Genomic DNA, 18199 nt, shown 5'->3' with positions numbered 1-18199 from the left:
TACTTTTGCCTTTGAAGTCAATAAATTTAACAAGGCATAGTCCAGAAAAGTGCAAAGAAACATAAAAAAAATGGCTCCAACTGACCAAAAAGAATTGAAACAAAGGTCACTGTAGAGGCAGTCCTGCAGTAGAAAGAGATGAGATGTCTGATAATGAAAGATGATCATGCAGGTGACCTAAAGAAGGTCATAAACAAGGAATGACAACACAAGACTGTGGTGTGATGTGGCAGAAATGCAGGCCTGTAATTGTGGTCGTTTAATGGAGCATTCAAAGCCAGACATGTGATTCAGGGAAAAGGCTCTCCTCTCTTCCTCATGCGTTCAATGATCTGGCTTCCTGAGTTGTATGTGTGCTTCATTACGGCTGCCACAAAAGAGGTCACTGTCTCCAAGACCATTAAATATTTACCAACAAGCTCTCTCTCTCTTAGTCTCTCTAAGAGAGCTAGTCTCAGGAGAGTGCCAAGTAAGTTTACCTATCCGATCATGATACAGCAGGATACTAATTGGGCTTCATTTTACATAAATGATGCCATCACCTCTGCGGTTAGATGCTAGTACAACTAGCACAGAGCAGTCGGTAGGAAATAGTCCCTAATAAGACTGCTACACAGTTTGCTTCGATCTAGCTGACACCAAAACACTCGCTCGCTAGCTGTTACCCAGTAAAAGGAATTTTATGACCAGTAATGAGGTTACTAGGCCACACAGCAGACGCTTTCTGTGTGGTCTCGCTCTTCTCAAGTTCTGCTTCCTGTGAGGGAACGGATGGCATCATGCTCTATTCCCACTTTTGTGGCCAGCGTAATGAGTACTTAGAAATCAAGGCCACAAGGCTTCATCCGACGATCCCAAAACCAAGTACCTCTCGTACAATCAGCCAAATGGGTGGTGGTAAAATTAATTTATTCGTCCAGAAAAGATAGTCAGTGAAAATGACTTCATCAGTATTGGTCCTATTGTGGAGACTCACCTTGACAACAGGGTGTCCCCCAGAATTGGCTTTGATGGCCCCTCGGCTGCCTTCGGTCTCATAATGAGCTCGATGATGAGCTTTGGGGTGAACCTCGATCTTTAGCTCATACTGCCCATACTGATTCGGTAATGGCCAGTCCAGGGGAGGCAAGGATGATGCCCTATACGCAGATCAAGAGCAACACAAACGGAGCAGTTACACAATGCATAGTGTTCAGGTAGTAGATTGATTATAGAAATTAAAACAGTGAGCAAGCTATGCAACAGTTTTGGTTAGGTTACAGATTTTTCGCAATAAAACTACAGAACCTGAACAAATGTTGATTGATACTCAAAAAGTCTCTGTGCTGTAAGTAAATGATGACAGTTCAAATTTTTTAGGTGAACTATGCATTTAAAGACGTTCAAAACTTTTGAATAGTGAAACAAGTTATGAATGACATCAGTGATCACAGGTTTTTTTTTTTTTTTTAGTGTGGCTCTCTACTACACCCTCTCCATCTCATCTCTCTCCTGAAATCCCTCACTCCTCATGCTGTCATGGTAACGTGAGATGGATCGTAAGGGGAAACGCGAGGATGCTGAATGTGTGTGACAGTAGTGGCCTGTGGACATCTAACGGCTTTACTTGGTGACAATGTACACTTTCCTTGTATGAATGTACGTACACAGCTCTAGTACACATAAACGAACACCAGTTTTAAGTTTAAACCAACAAGATTCCAAGAATGTCTTGACACTACTCTGCATCTAAACTTCCATTCATAATTTTGGAGTGAATACTTTTTTTTTTTATTAATAATTTTACACAGAAGTGTTGCATTAATTTGATAAAATAAAAATATTTATATTTCAAATAATCTTCTTTCAAACTTCCAATTCCTCAAAGAATCCTGAAAAAAATATAGTTTCCACATTAAATAATAAGCAGCACAATTGTTGGCAGCTTTGACAGGATGAACCAGCTGTCAATATGAGCTGTCCAGTGGCAGCCTGACCCTTGCAAGAAAGGCAGACAATTTACAGATGAATGTTTAACTAAAGTAAAAGCAGCATGTACATTTGATGCATTTACCAAGAGCAAGCAGGTGTGCGTTTTCATCTGAAATTTGTTTGTTATGTTTAGCTGGCTACCCTAAACTAGACCATCTATAGACTACTGTGCCAATTCACCCACCCTGCCATAGCAAACCCATCTGTTAAACCAGACAAGCTTCGAGATCTTTCTATTGCTGTTGATTGATGGAGCAGTCAGCGCACGCGCACACGCACACACACACACTCATAAACAGGTCCGATGGCAGACAGCAGAGCTGGGCTCATATAACAGGGATCAAGTATCATGTCTCTGTTGTATGAAGGCATGACCGTAAAGATGCTAGCTTGTTGTGTCCCGGCTTTAGTCAACACTGCTCCTACGTGTTGCTTTGCTGGAAGTTTCTCGACATGTTTGTGAGGAGGAGAGCAAGTTCTTTGACTATGTGCTTATTTCTTAAGCGACTTTGGAATTAAGTATGCTAACTATACATTGTGGATTATTAATAAAGGGGCCTGACTGAGTTAAAAACTGTGTTGTGTTGGTGTGGTCGATAACAGAATCATTGTGGGTAGGAAAACGTTTGCGACCCACAGCCGCATGCTCTCTTTACTGATTTATGGTGACGGAGGCCAGGGTACACACATAGGCTGTCTTCATATGACTAGGATGCACGCACATGCACACACACACACACACACACACACACACACACACATGCTCTGATATGGATAGCAGACACACATTTAACTCTTTCAGTTCTTCAGCTCACTCAACTGTAACTTTTTCTGTGTTCAAAATTTGCAAAATGTATATAATGTAGGGCTGTAGCTATCGAATTTTTTAGTAATCAAGTATTCTACCAAAAATTCCATCGATTAATCGGATAAAATGTGTTTTTGCTTAATTAAAGTGCAATATTAATTATGCAAGAGAAAATAAGACTCCTGGGTCTCTTAAAATGAACTAAGTTTCCTTTTTTAGATTTTTATTTTTATTTTTTAAATGCATAGAATGCAATGCATACATCAAAAATAAACATTTAATTATTACCCATTGTTTCTTTGTCTGTGCTTGTACTGTGAACAATGACAATAAGTTGACAGATGAATTAAGTGCATTTAAGTGCCATTCAGTTGGGGTTTTAAATAAAGCATTTTAAACACATAAAACATTCATTTAATTTATCTTTTAATTATTGAAAATTAACTTAACTTTTTGGTAAACAAAGGGGATTTACTATAAAAAAAAATAAGACATGGAAGAAATGTTGTGTGATTAAAACTTTTAGATTTTTTTTTTTGTGGTAGGCTATGTACATTCTGCTGAACAAGTCTTTAACCATACTTTTATTTTGACGAGTTGACGTACCTTTACAGTTCTGTGTATGTGATGTGACGCTAGTTTTACTCAAATAAAACGGTCAAATGCCCATGAAGTGACTGTTAGAGCAGTTCTGGAGCTGTTGTTCATGTGTTCACGTCCTTATTTAGAGGGATATCAGATGCTGAATTCACCACGAGCTACAAGCGTGCTTCCGTGTGTTTAATGAATGAAGACGAGCTTCTGCTCCATTCATTAACACAGACACGCAGAACATGCAGGATTCATATTTAAACAGACTATTCCAGCTTAATATTTACCATATCGTGATTTGATGTAAGTGCAATGACCTATTTTTGATTAATTCGTTAAAAATTTGGCAAATTCCTTGCCATTCCGCATTAAACTGTAAATTCCATTTTTATGACTGGATTCCGCGATTCCCTCCACGTTTTCTGCATCGCGGAAATCATAGGGCCCTAGTTATGGTATGCAAGCTCTATCTTGCAACACGCCACGACGTTCTCTTTACGTTTGCCCGCGCCCTCAAATAAAAACACTGCTGACTACTTGCAGTATGCAATCTCGGACTCTGCGCTTGTGTCTCCTTCCGCTTTGTAAACGCGTTGTGTCACATTAAAAGAATCATTGGGAAAAAACCTGACGTGGGATTTAAAATAAATTAAGAGGCTTCCAGGCAGAGGAATTTGCCTCGATCATTTTTTGTAATCGCGTTACTTGAGGAATCGTTTCAGCCCTTATATAATGAGTACATCATGAATTAATCGTATAAATCGCCTTTTTGTCTTATCTCGAACCACTATGGTACACTTATAGTAAGTGCTTATATTCAGACTATTGTAGCCTGTTCAGATCATCACCGCTGTGGAGTAACACATACCTGTGTGAATCACCATAGACAGAAAGAAGCAGCTCAGGTTCGAATTTTCTTCCAAAAGTTACATAGTGTTGCATGTTTTAAGTACGAGGTGCTATTTGTGTGCTGCATGTAAGAGACCATCAAAAAAAGTTGTCGCTAAAATCAGTCACATGAGGTTTTCTGTAAGTTTGGATGCTACTTTTGAAGTTAATTTACTCTGGTTTTGGAACAGCGCTATTGTCTATACACATGAACACTTGCAAGAAATAAGCATTGTAGAGCTTTACTCACATGAACTCAAAAAAGGTTACTCTGATGTCACTTCAAAGAAGAGAAGGAAGTTTACCTGAAAATAGGTGTGTGTCCTGGTTTGGGTTTGTTCCATGTGAAATGAGATGGGACAGAAAGAAACTGCTCTCCAGATCCATCCTTCTTTAATCCGTGCATGGCTTCTTCAGCAGGTGAGTCAAGCAAAGGAGATACATTCCCCGAGTCATCCATGCCTAGGTCACCCTTTCCTGACTGGAGTGCTCCTGAACAGTCCTGGGATGTCTTTCTTGTCTTAGAGGGGATGTCAGCCTCAGAGGGACAACACTGGAATGAGGACACTCCCATAGACGGGCTTCCTATCCAGGAGTCTTCGGTCACGCTGCCCCTGGGCGAGGGGCCAGGCGTGGCAGTTGGGGAGTGATGGGGTGATAAAGAGCCCAGATAACATATATCAGCGCTGGAGTGGCGTCTCTTTCCGCACGGCGATGTAGGACGTGAAGAGGGCCGTGAGGGTGAGCGAGGGCTTAGCCAGTTCTCATCTGTGATGCTGGTACGGGGTGAGTGGCAAGGCGACTGGCGGGGCGAGAGAGAATGGCCATGCGAATGAGAAAGGGAGTGAGTGAAGGCCGTGTGATGGTGATGATGCTGCTGCTGTTGCCACACTTCCTCCTGTGGTCCAGTCTGTGGAGAACAGCCGGGCGAGGTGAGCGGCGAGCCCAGTGTGAAACGCGCTGCTGCTTCATTTAGCTCTGAATCCACATCATCATATACATGCGAGATGGATTCGCAGGACGATGCGTCTGAGAACCAGCTACGAGAGGAAAGGCTGCTACATGGGCTAGGGCTCAGGGATGAATCACGATACAAGTGATCTAGAGGCAGGTAGAGGTGGTCTCGAGACAGAGGTCTGTCGTGGTAGTCTCCATCTTGACCATTTGCTCTCATCCCATCCTCGTTGGTCTCCATCTCCTGCTGGCAGCTTGGGGAGATGGAAGTAATCTGGATGCTGGGACATTCAAAGGCCTTTGGTGGGCCGTTCCCTCCTCTGCCCACGCCTGTGGGTGTGTATTTAGAGTCATGGAGCTCATAGCTGGGCTCATAGGCCTTGTGGTAGGCCTGCAGGGAGGGGGAGGTGGCTGGGGGTGGGCCTCCATGCCGCTGGAGACTGTTTGATTGGTTGACCACTGAATGAGGTTGCCCCACATTGAGGATGTAAAATGATGTGTTTTCATCCGTTTCTAGATCTAAAGAAACAAACAAAACATGGAGAGGATGAAACAGACAGAACAATGAAGGAGTTGTATTAATCATTTTGCACACTTTTATGAGACATTAATATGTAAAATGAACAACAACAACAACAAAAAGCATTCTGGAAAACCATATTCTACAAAGAGTCTCAAAAACCAGAACTACGATTAGTAAAAAACACAGACAGGAGAGGTGCATAAAATAAATCACTTATAGAAACGGTACAACATTTACCAAAGTTCACAGTGTAATTGCTCGTATAACTAACACATAAATAAATACTGTTTATTGAGGCACTTCAAGGTCTCTGTCTGCTGATAAGAGGGATGAAAGAGAACAGGCTATTTTCTCTCCTCTCTCTCTCCTTTATTGGACTGCTGTTCTGATAGCCTTGAAAAGGAAAGACTCGGGATAGCTGCAAAAGCCAATGGGGACTCTGCAGAAGCTACAACACTAGCAACAGGTTAACAATAAGAGCATTATAGCACAAACAATACTGATATCACAGTATCAGCACAAGAGGACGGTAGGGTAGAGGTGAGAAGCAAAGAGAGAGAGTAAGAGTGAGAGAGCAAGATCCAGAGTCAGATCCATTTAAAATAGATATTAGGAGACAGAGAGCCGGTGGGTTAGTCAATAGAGAGAATTTCGGGTGGGGCAACAGATTGGCTCAAACCCAGAGAGGAATAACCCATGCACGTCATCTATCTCAGGGCGTGCACAATGAAACACACGGGAAACAAACTCACATAGGCGCATGCTTTAGCCTGTCACCACATAGAAACCGACCCTATTAATAATGCCAGCTCGCACACACATAGATGGCTATTATGCGCTAATACTGTACAGACACACACCCACAGAGCATATTGTGCCTGTGGTCTATTGAAAGTTATTGATGAGCTTTCAGTGACTGGGCAGAGGGAGTGTGACAGGGCCAGACAGCAGTGAGCAGCCAGTGAGATGTGTTTCAACAAGCTGCATACAGCCCTACTGAGTCAAAGATACAGTGTTGTGATTTCACAATGCAACGCAATCAAGTCTTGTTGAATACCATCTTGATTCCCCACTGGTATGCTGCTTTGGATAAAACCATCAGTTAAATAAATGAATGTAACTGAAGTCATGACCTTTCTCTCACTTATTCTCCTTTGACTGACTCAACCCAGTGTTATTTTTATTTCTTTCAAATTCTCTCTCATTTATGTTTCTCTACCCCATTTCTTGACTCTCTATTTTTACTCCTCTCTATCCCCTCCTTCTGATTGATTTATTTATAGATGCTGTGTACTTCTATCATAAGACATGCCCGTTTGTGACGACAGAGCCTGACAGAGAGGAATGGGGACAAACCTATGTGTCATACAAGACTCAACATGTCAATCCAACTGTGAACTCTGACCCCAAGGGAAACAGCCCACTGGGAGTTTGCTCTATCAATCTGACACACACAATGCTGTGATTTACTACAAGGATGCTGCAGTATACTAACTTGAAAATGTTACCTTAACAGAAAAATATAAAATCTATGAACCCTAGAGGCAATCAACAAAGGCTAAGCCTATTTTTTTTTCATGCTGAAATTCATTCATGAGGGAGAAGAGGCTTTGATTAATCCACCAAACTCAGGCTGCCAGTTCATTAGCATAGCTCCATGAATAAACACAATGATGGGGGATAAAATAAAGGAGAAAAAACACTAAGAGAGAGATGGAGGGTTCTATGAGCATTGGGAACAGTGGAAAAGCAGTTTGATACTTTTAGGGTATTTTTCTAGGCATTTTGCCCGAGTGCCTGAGTGCATTTGACCCCCAAAGCTTGGTTCGTTTGACTAGTGTGAGTGCGGTTCGTTTAGCCGGCTCTGGCCCGGTTGAAAGAGGTGGGCCAGGGCACGGTTTGGTTGTGCTCTGGCGTGGCACGCATGCAGTGTGTGAGCACTAACCACACTGGAGAAAACAGATACTATATTGTGTGTGCAACTGTCTTCATTACGACTGCAAACATATTCTATTACCACTACTACATTACACAAAATTCATTCAATCAAATATATTTAGGTTTATAACGGCTCTGGTTCTTACCTTATTGATGAACAGTAAATGGAGTTCGCAAGTAAAGCTCTCGCAAAGCTGCAAATTAATTTATCAACCACAGCAGTCCGCATAATAATTTTCTGATACATACAAGTGAAAATCAATGCATGTCATAAATTAGAAATTAATTATTCTAAATTATTCTGCAGAATATTAGCAAAAGTGGTTTTCTCCATTATCATGACGTAAGCGTGCTCCGGCCCGGAAAGTATAGTGCAAGTGTGAATACAGGCCAGCGGGGGAGTGGGGAGGAGGGATGATCGTGCTCAGGCTCGGTTCAAGGCAACCGTGACTAGTGTTAGTACACCCTTAATCTGGTTTAGGTTCAGTCACTAAATGCACCAATTTGGCTTTCGCCAGATCCTGTTTCATTGAAAATTTGTAGTCATTCAGTCCTTCAGCGTATTATCACATCACCATATTGTCAATTTTTTTACTCCTTAATAATCAGAATCAATAAGCATATTCGGAATCATAATTGCTAAAACTAAAACGATAACCAATCCTATTCCAGACCTTGCTCTTGTTAGTCACTGGAAGCAAGTTTACCCTGAGTTGGCCGATGTTGGAAGCAAAAACACTTAACAGTGTAAAATGAATAACGTTGCTACAGAAATTGCACACTGCTGCTTTAAGATAGAGAATAAAGATATGGAAAAGGAAATATATATTTTTTTAAATGATAGCATGAGAGAGAGCAGAATAACAGAGAATGAGTGATGAGCCCTACAACTAGCTAAAGAACAGCTTGTTCCCCAAAAGACCTCCCAATCTCCCTAGCAGGGCTAGTAAAAAAAAAAAAAAAAAACATGATCAAAGTATTGTGGCATTCCTCTGGCCTTCAGCTCACACGATAAAGACACATACTGTAACATGACATCTGAATCATCCTTCGTAAAATGAAAGTGTTAGAGCTGCAGCACAGCAACTTAGCAAGTGCAAATGCTCTGACCCTGCGGTGCCTGTGACAGCAGAGCAAACTTGAATCTAGGGATGGGTACCGAAACCCGGTATTAAACTGGCCCCGGGGCTAAATTATGAAAGACCGTAGTATCGGTAAGATCTGATGCTATCGGTTCTGCTTTCGGTACTGGAGGAAAAAAAATAATGTACTATGTATTTTTGCTTAAAAATGTTGTCGTGCACATCTAATCTCGCCAAACATTTCTAATGTGAAATCATATTAAGATGTTTGTCCGTGAGATCTGCGTGAACTAGCATGCACGCCGAGGAGGCTGTCTGTCAGTCACACACACACACACACACACACAACGAGCACACGCACATGCATTAACTGTACGTAAACTCCTGCTTAATAATAAAGAGTGACGATGGCGAAGAGATTTGCTTAATGTTATCATGCACATTTTATCTTACCAAATATTTCGAGTTTGCGATATTATTAAGACGTTTGTCTGTGAGATCTGCAAGAACTCGCATGCGCGCCGCTGAGGCTGTCTGTCAGTCACACACACACACACAACAAGAACAAGTGCGGAGAATGTATACGAAAAGTCCCGCTTAATACAAAGAGTGACGATGGCAGAGAGAGCAAAATGTTCCAAAGTGTGGTTATAAAGTGTGGAGTTAATGCTGACAACCCTCGTTGTCATAAGTGCAAAACAATTTTTGCATGTAAGGGTGGAAACACAAGCAATCTGTCAAAGCATCTTTCAAAAGTGCATTATGTGTATCGACTGCCTAGCTAGCTCGTCTCTGGTTGTTGCCCCATCTAGGTCAGGTATGTATGTTAAAATCATGTTGAATCAACGTTGTTCACGTCATTTAAAATAAATGTAAAATCTCCCTGGTTTGCTAACCTTACGTAGAAATTCTGTTGATTTCTTTTGGTAAAAATGAGAATGAAATCAACATATTTTCTACTTGTTTTTAAAATTCCAAATAAGGAAAAATCTGTATGTAAATGTAAACATTTATTTGGCTAACGTAAATGCACAGCACCTCAAGTTAGTTACAAAATAGCCAACTGCCACATTTTGCAACCTTTTTATTATATATATATATATATTAGGGCCGGGACTTTAACGCGTTAATTGAGATTAATTAATTACACAAAAAATAACGCATTAACTAAGATTAATTATTTACAGAAAAAAAAATTCCCGCATTTTTAATAACTTATTTTTGCACCGCGGAACGTTTCTCACTGGATGAATTTTGGCAGGACCGATTATACTGAAGCACCAACTAGCGTTCGCACATCACCGTAGCAGCACATCGAGCCTCAAGTATCACCTCAACGCAAAACATATAGCAGCTAGAGTGGACTTTATGTTGAACTATGTATTATTTTGTTGGTGCAACTGGCAGTTTATGTTGAACTCTTTATTTTTTTGGTCAAGGTCATTGAGAGTTGGAATTAGTATGTTATGGCCTCTGAAGCAACAGAGAGATGTTTTCTAATAGTCGGTGTTTCCAATGTTCTGAATGTAATTGACAGTATTGTGTTTTACTTAAAAAACACTTTACAGAAGGTTCCAGCACCTATAAGCTACCTGAATTTCTGAAATGTAATATTTCTAAATTGTTTCTAAATATGCTATTGCTACACTTCATGGCAAAAATTGCACTGCTAGACTTGGTTGAACAAAAATAAACAATATTTTGTTGCTTAAGCTTATGTATTCAGTCATTATTCAATGGTATACTATAAATCCATGTGAAAAAAAATACTTCTCACTGTTCTCAGGTCAAATATTTATATGCGATTAAAATGCAATTAATTTCGATTAATTAATTACAAAGCCTCTAATTAATTAGATTAATTTTTTTAATCGAGTCCCGGCCCTAATATATATATATATATATATATATATATATATATATATATATATATATAATAGCCATTTTGGTTGTTTCAAATGCCGTTGAAACAAACAAAAAAACAAACTACAAAAAATACCTGCGTGCAGCAGCTGTACATGCTCATCAAGACACAAACATTCTCCTAGAACTCAGACTTGCATCCAGTTAACAGATCCACACTAATCATGAATGAAATAGGAGTTCATAAACTCAAACGATAGCTTTATGAGCTTTACAAAAGAAACTTGAAGTCTTTATTTATTCGAGATGTTCAATAATAGATCATCTTTGACTCCGTAATAGAAGTTCATGATACGATTCGTGAACAATTGATTCTTTTGAGTCAATCTTTTATAAAATAATAATTTGTTTTGATGAACGAAACCACTGTGGAAACCAATGGTTCACAATCTAAATAGATCTGAGGTGCAGGGCACCTAAAATCGTAAAAAGTCGGGCTACAAAATATATCACCATCCTGCCCGACGGGCTATCTTGAATAGTTATGTAAAATTCCTAACTTGATTCGCATTGTTCACTCGCTTGAAGGGGTGAAACGGATCGTAGTTGATCAGTTGCACTTGTTTCTAAATCTTGCCGATTCAAGCATTTTAAACAATTCGCACACGGTCTCTCTGTAAATTAGACGACGTGTAAAGGGGCGTGTTTCAAGATACGTAATGGAGTAGACCAAACTAAACAGGGAGGGAGGGCAAAACACTCATGCAAACAAAACAAACTCCTTGTCGGCCGCGCGATCTACTCACTCATTCATTTGCGTAGAAAAGAGATGTAATGTTATGATTTCCGTCATTTAAAATAAATATATACATTTGTGTACCGGGTGGGCCAGCGGCCCACAGGGAAAAGTCCCAGTGCTCCAGATGGCCAGTCCGCCCCTGCAGCCCAGTCCTATTGTGACCAGTAATATGGCATGTAGTTTAGTTACGACAACAATACTAAGTTACCACTTAAACATTGTGACAGTAGCTTGAGGTATATAGAAACCTTTCATCTGTCTCCAAAGCTCCTCAGAATGGTCTCACTGTTACTACTCTCCTGGGTCAGTAATAATCTATGATGAGGAAAGTACAACTGATCTAATGCAGTATGGAGAAAGGAGTCCCAGTGTCTGCTTGCTTATATCAGATGCTGTTCAGTTCCACATCAGACTGCCAATCTGGTTAAATAAAGAGCCCTAAGAAGCTTTGCTGTTCCTAAGCTAATAATAGTGGGAAATCGCTGTAGTGCACTGAGAAGTACTCAATGCCTTGCACACTCTGTGACGCTACTAATACACAGGCTTTTGTCAGTAAAGTCACCCAGAGGTGAAACCAACTGTCCCTACCTGCTGCAGTGTGTCTGTGTGTCTGTGTGCATGTTGATGACATCAATATCAGATCAGGTGCTGTGGAGACAGTAAAGGACTGTGAGGGAAATAGTGTCAGAACGCAAACACACAAACAGTTTAATTGCTTTGACTCCTTGAATGCATACGACAGTAAGTAAAATTGATTTAAAAAAACCCTCAAGCCCTTTCCTCCATTAGTAATTACGTCCACATAACTCAATTAAGCACAGATGAAGTATGGCCCTCTCCAAACAACTATGCCTGCTGTGAAGGCAGAACGGTACTTATCCGAACGCACCTGTCATTATGCGACTGTTTGAATTCGTCCAGCACTTTTAATCAAAGATGGAGGCAGATGCTGTAATGATCTTTAAGGGACGCCTGGTCCATGTGGTAGATGAATCAACATCAAAAAGTGCAATTATCTGTGCTGCTGTGATTTCGACGTTGCAATGACATCAAGGTCATTTATTGGTTGAGGGATGTACTCACTTACAAAAACTCTCATATATACATACTTAAGTTCCCCATATCAGTTTATTTAGAATCTACTGTAGGAAAACAGTCCATTTAAACATGCAAGCTTAATTTAAGAGCATCCTGCTTTCTTCGGTTTTCCAGTCTTGCGTCACATAATTTTCCTTCTTGCATGTTGTTTTGCTTTTCCCACCTTCTCCCCAGAGTCATTTTGCTGATGCTTTGTTAAAATCTTTTAACAACTCAAGAAGTGGCAATGTCAAAAGTGCAAGTACATCGTGACCTCGGTCTCGGACATGAAATTTCTTCATTTGGATTTGACCTGTTGTTCCAACAACTTGTGTGAACTCTGGGCTATAAGATGCATACACCTGCCTCAAAGAGGGTCAATTCCTGAATTGCTTACACAACATCCTGATCTGAGTGCTTGTGTGTGCGTATCATCTGAAGTGATGGGTGTAACTTAATCCGGAGCTCCCTATGCAGAACACACTTGCATGTACAAAAGATTTTTTGTTTTTTACAGATCAAACATCTAAATGTCTTTCTTGTCCAACTGCCCTAAAAAATAAAACATTTATTGTAAATCAAAAATTGAATGATGAAGACTTTAAATGACCGAACAATCTCCCTCCTAACATTGCTTGTTTCTAAGAACTGTTGGCAGAGTGCCGTCACTTTTTAAACACTGAGTCTCTAACGCAAGCCACACAGAGCAGCCCACACCTGTAGCGCCAACATCTTTGTAGCCCACAAATGTAGCCGAAAAAGAACACAAAGAGATGCACAGTGCGAGTGTGTGTGTGCATGACTGAATGCTTGTGGCCGTGCATTTCTGCCTTTATCTAAGCTTGCATCCGTAGTGTCCACATACGACTCGATGTTGGATGTTCTCGGAGTTGAAAGAGAGCAGCTGGGATTCTGTGGTCACGCACAATGTTTTTATTTGCTAATTTTTATTAACTCCGTAGCATGACAGTAGCTTAGTAGCTTTCAAAATAGTTCAGCTTTTCCAGCAACAAGCTATTTTTCCTACAAGTAGCAGCATAGCAGGACTAAACATTACAATGCTGTTTTTGTGTCACACTGTTCCTGCAGCCTTGTGCTTGAGCTAGCTGAGACAATCAAACACACTTCACTCGAATGCAACTCTAGACTGTTTTTATGTGCTGGTTTGTTTGTGGAAATGAATTTGCCAAATTTATATTTCTTTAATCTGCTCAATCAAAATAATTAACAGATTAACTGATAACAAAAATCACTTTTAGCTGAATAACTACACTGGTTAGGTGTAGAATGCGCCTGCTCTATAAATAGGCCCCATGTTCTCCAAAACTGATCTCTAGAGTAGCAAATGTTTTTTTACACAATAAACCGTTGCTTTAGAAAGTGAAAAAAGATGACGAGTCATCCTTCCAAGAAGCATGTACACACTGAAGTTGTAACCGACCCATGACTGATGAATCACTCTACATGTTGCAAAAAATATAAATTCAAATCAGGTAAGGGAAACAGTTGTACGTTTTCGTAAAAAGTGAGATCATTAACAATCCTTGCAGAAAAGCTCTATAGAGATGAAATACAGGGAAAGTAAGTTCATTGTACACTGCACAGACAACATAAGAACAAAAGCTTTAACATGATGTGTCATAAGATGCTATCTATGTTAAGGTTTCAAAAAGATAAATCATCGGAGATGAGGATGAACAAATAAGTTTTCTGCCAAACAAGGCTTAGAAGGCTAATAAAGTCAGTTGCTAAGATATTAAGCAATTTCTTAATGAAATCTTTAGACTGTCTATTTTTTAATAATGTTTAATCTGAAGGCTATCTTTAATAATATTTGTTCTTCAAACCTGAATTCAGTCTTATAACTGAAAAAGAAAGTCTTATCTTTTCTTTCAAGAGAGATTATACTAAAGAAGCACGAGTTTCTTGGTTTTAGCAACTTTCACTATTTCTCAGTCTCAATTAGCATTTTTTAGCATCCTTTTCCCCATGCAGGCGAGTCACTGCTGTGGCCCCAGTTCTGCAGCCGGTTACATCACCACCGAACTGCGGATGTCCGCTGTGCTAGGTGATGGCAGACTAAGCCAACATGAACGTATGCTTGCTTTCTAAATAAAGCTCCCTAATTAAACCATCTCATGCTGTGATAACATTACAGGATAAACAAAGCTCAGCCGGCAGTGGGAACGCCTCAGGTTCATTTAGTCCCGACCTTGTCAATCACTGCTGAAATGGCTAATAAAGTTAATTTCAGTTCTTACGCATGGCCAAATGCAGTTCATATTACAGAGCAACTTACAAGTCCTTAGGAATCATAAATAGTGTTGTTTGCCTGTTCAAACTGTATATGAAAAAAAGCTGAATTCACCTGAGATCAAAGTGGCCATCAGTGCAAAAAAAAATATCAAAAGACTTTGATTTTTCATGTAGACACTAAAGGACAACCTTGGAATTATTATATGACCACAAACCTGAACATTTAGATCATTATGTTAGTTTGTTCACTATTTGAAAAAAAGACGATAAAAAAGAAAAACTGAGAAATAGCACTGCAAAGAGGGATGACAAATTAAGTTAACTGATCTTACGTTCTGCACTACTACACTTAAGTTAGGTTTTTGTGGGTTAAATGAGATCTTTTAAGCAAAGGAAGAAACTTACATGACTGAAAGCACAATTGCTGTGGTGAATCAAAATACACTCATCATCTTAGCCGCCAAAAGTCTCCGAGCCGCATCTGCGATACGCCACAACCAAGACACACACGCGCGCACACAACCATCCAGCTGTCAGACAAACTTTTAATTACACAACGACCCAAGGGTAAATTGTGTAACAGTGCCTTAGGGACCAAAAGAAGGAGAAGGAAGAGAAGCGGTGACTCTAAAGACTACTAGGGACCTTAGGTACAATGCAACAAACAAACGTGAGGAAAGACTGGAAGATCAAATAATCTAAACTCAGAATCTGAATTTGCAGATCATTGACTATTAAAGTGTCTTCTGAATACTCAATAGATAAACAATACATAAAACACTTAAAACATGTCTAAAATGTGACTTGTGTGAACACCTCCTAATGAGAGCTGCCTCAGACTGAAAATTATGTTGATGCAATTTGCAATTAAAATGGTCGCGTAACCAAATGCAAAATTAAAAACATGGAGTTGTGAGCCAGTATTCAACAATATCTGAAGTTTTTCATAATTTCATGTTTCTGTATTTTATTACATACAATTTTACAATTTTAAGCGTAATAATTTAATAAAAAAAAACAATATGCAATTTCACAAAACGGAAAGAAAAATACAATGATTTTAATCTATACAAATCATTTTCATCTATCGGCCCAATCCTATTATAATATAATATTAATTAAAAATATTAATCTTCTGTAACAATTTCAAAGCCTTTACTGTCACTTTTAAGCAAATTAATGCATCCAAGTTAAATAAAAGTATTTATTTAAAAAAAGAATGGATAAAAAAACTGACCCCAATGTGAACTTCAACAATAAATCATTTTTTCAATCATTATTATAATTATTAATTATGATTTTTTTGTAAACACACGAGCAACCTTATTTATGGTAAAAACAAACAAACAAACAAACAAACAAACAAAAAAACTAAAGGACATTGCCAAAGGTGCCTTTTAGGTCCAGTTCCAAATCTAATTAAATTAATTAAATCTAAATCTAAACCCTCACGGTTTGTGTCCACACATCCGTGATGCTGCTTTGACTGTTGGGTAGAAGTCTGCTGTGGAGCTCGACTCAAGTGCGGGATCAGCAGAAGTGCGCATCAAGGGCTTCTGAAAGCTAATATGACGAATGGGACACCCTGCGGTATCGTGGCCTTAGCAGACGGTGGGCCTTTTAAATCTGCAAGAGCACAAGTGCCCATAAAGTGTGCCATTTGGGACAGGGCCTATGACACATCCCATTTGAAATATAAATCAGCTAACACCGGTGTCTGATCCGAGATGCTCCCATCTCTCTACCTCTTACTAATACCAAACTCTAAGACTTCAGAAACTTAATTAGCATCCTATGAATATTGCTGGTTTCAGTTTCACTAAATTTAAACTAGTCAAATGCCACACATATCTGCTCATGCCTCGCCCCAGTGAACATGCCCCTCACTCCCACCGCATTACAGACCCTCTCTCACACACAGTGTACAGAACAAGAAAACACACTCAATGAGTCAGGCAATTCACTGGTACACATGGTCCTCTTGCTGAAGCTAAGCTAACAATTAAATGGGACCAAACAAAGCTCCAGAAACAACTTGTGGGACACGTTAATGGCCCTGACCATTAGTGTCAAGTGCCCTGAATGCATGTAAAGCTGATTCACTCTCATGTATTACAACACCGCATCTGGCAGAAAATCAACATGAAGCTCGCCAAAATAAGAACAGCAGAGCCACATGAATGTAACCACCACAGACAGACGATGATCAGTACCCTGCTGTAGTGTTAGTAATACATGCCTTTGCATTAACAGAGGAAAAGAGACAGTGGAGGAAGCATTTTAGATCATATTTCAACCCTCTATAATCACCATTGGCTAGTAATTTTTTTTGTTTGCTCGCCAGACTGATATACTATTTTACATACAAACACACACACAACATTGCATATCCGCTTAAGATTTTGTTGGTCATTCAGGGTTTCTGTAAAAAAAAAAAAAACTATAACTTATTCTACTACTATATTAACACTATAAGACTCACTAAGGATTAATGAGCTGCTGGGTTCATGAAAATCGAACGATTTTGCTGAAATCAAATCAGGAATGGTAACAGATTAGTGCCACCCAATGAAATTGCGTTCACGCATTAGTTCTGCCCAAGACCAAAGAAACAAGCATATCTTCTGCTTGTTCTTAAAAGCTGAATTTTGATGGGAAAATACAACAAAGAATACCGTTTACATGTAGCGCATCAACAAAAAGACACCTTCTCATTAGAGTTTACGGTATGTCAAATAACAGGTGCACTAGTGTTGTCAAAAAACCCGGTACTTCGGTACCAAGTCGGTACTAAATAAAATGAAAATGTCACTGTACCAGGTTTCTTTAAGTACCGGTGGTACCGAGGACCCAGTCAACCCGGTTCTTTCCGCATACAGTGCTATGATTACCGCGAAGCAGAAAACTCGGATGGGATCTCAAAATCCAGTCATGAAAATGAAACTTACATTTTAATATGCACAGTCACAGAATTTGTCAAAGTTAGCAGAAATAAATCAAATCAAATCTCCAAATGGACCAGTATCTGTAAATGTTAAGCCGCAAAAGTTGGTTGAAATCTGAATCCTGCATGTTCTGTGCGTCTCTGTGTGAATGAATGAATGGCAGAGACAAGAAATAAATCACACAATATTCTTCCATGTTTTAATTTTAATAGCAAATACCCTCTATTTACCAAAGTATTAAATGAAAGTGAAAGTGAAAGTGAAGTGACATTCAGCCAAGTATGGTGACCCATACTCAGAATTTGTGCTCTGCATTTAACCCATCCGAAATGCACACACACAGAGCAGTGAACACACACACACACTGTGAGCACACACCCGGAGCAGTGGGCAGCCATTTATGCTGCGGCGCCCGGGGAGCAGTTGGGGGTTCGATGCCTTGCTCAAGGGCACCTAAGTCGTGGTATTGAAGAGAGAGCTGTTCATGCACTACCCCCACCCACA

General features: G+C 39.7%; 1 protein-coding gene across 3 annotated transcripts in view; it reads right to left on the bottom strand.

Annotated features, from left to right (window-relative positions):
* Positions 1 to 18199, bottom strand: part of LOC113051488 (nuclear factor of activated T-cells, cytoplasmic 3-like) — a 70901-nt gene that overhangs the window by 41497 nt on the left and 11205 nt on the right. For 2 of the 3 annotated variants that reach the window (XM_026215264.1, XM_026215265.1), the window contains exons 2-3: positions 4564 to 5731; positions 977 to 1139 (exon numbers count right to left, since the gene is read on the bottom strand). In XM_026215264.1, the coding sequence (XP_026071049.1) occupies positions 977 to 1139; positions 4564 to 5731 (1331 nt within the window). Of the gene's footprint in view, positions 1 to 976; positions 1140 to 4563; positions 5732 to 12005; positions 12066 to 18199 lie in introns of all 3 variants that reach the window. The other variant, XM_026215263.1, reaches the window with a different exon arrangement.

Source organism: Carassius auratus, chromosome 32, assembly GCF_003368295.1.
Source record: "Carassius auratus strain Wakin chromosome 32, ASM336829v1, whole genome shotgun sequence".
NCBI lineage: Eukaryota > Metazoa > Chordata > Actinopteri > Cypriniformes > Cyprinidae > Carassius > Carassius auratus.
The sequence above is the reverse complement of the archived record's forward strand: the minus strand, read 5'-3'. Positions and strand labels throughout refer to the sequence as shown.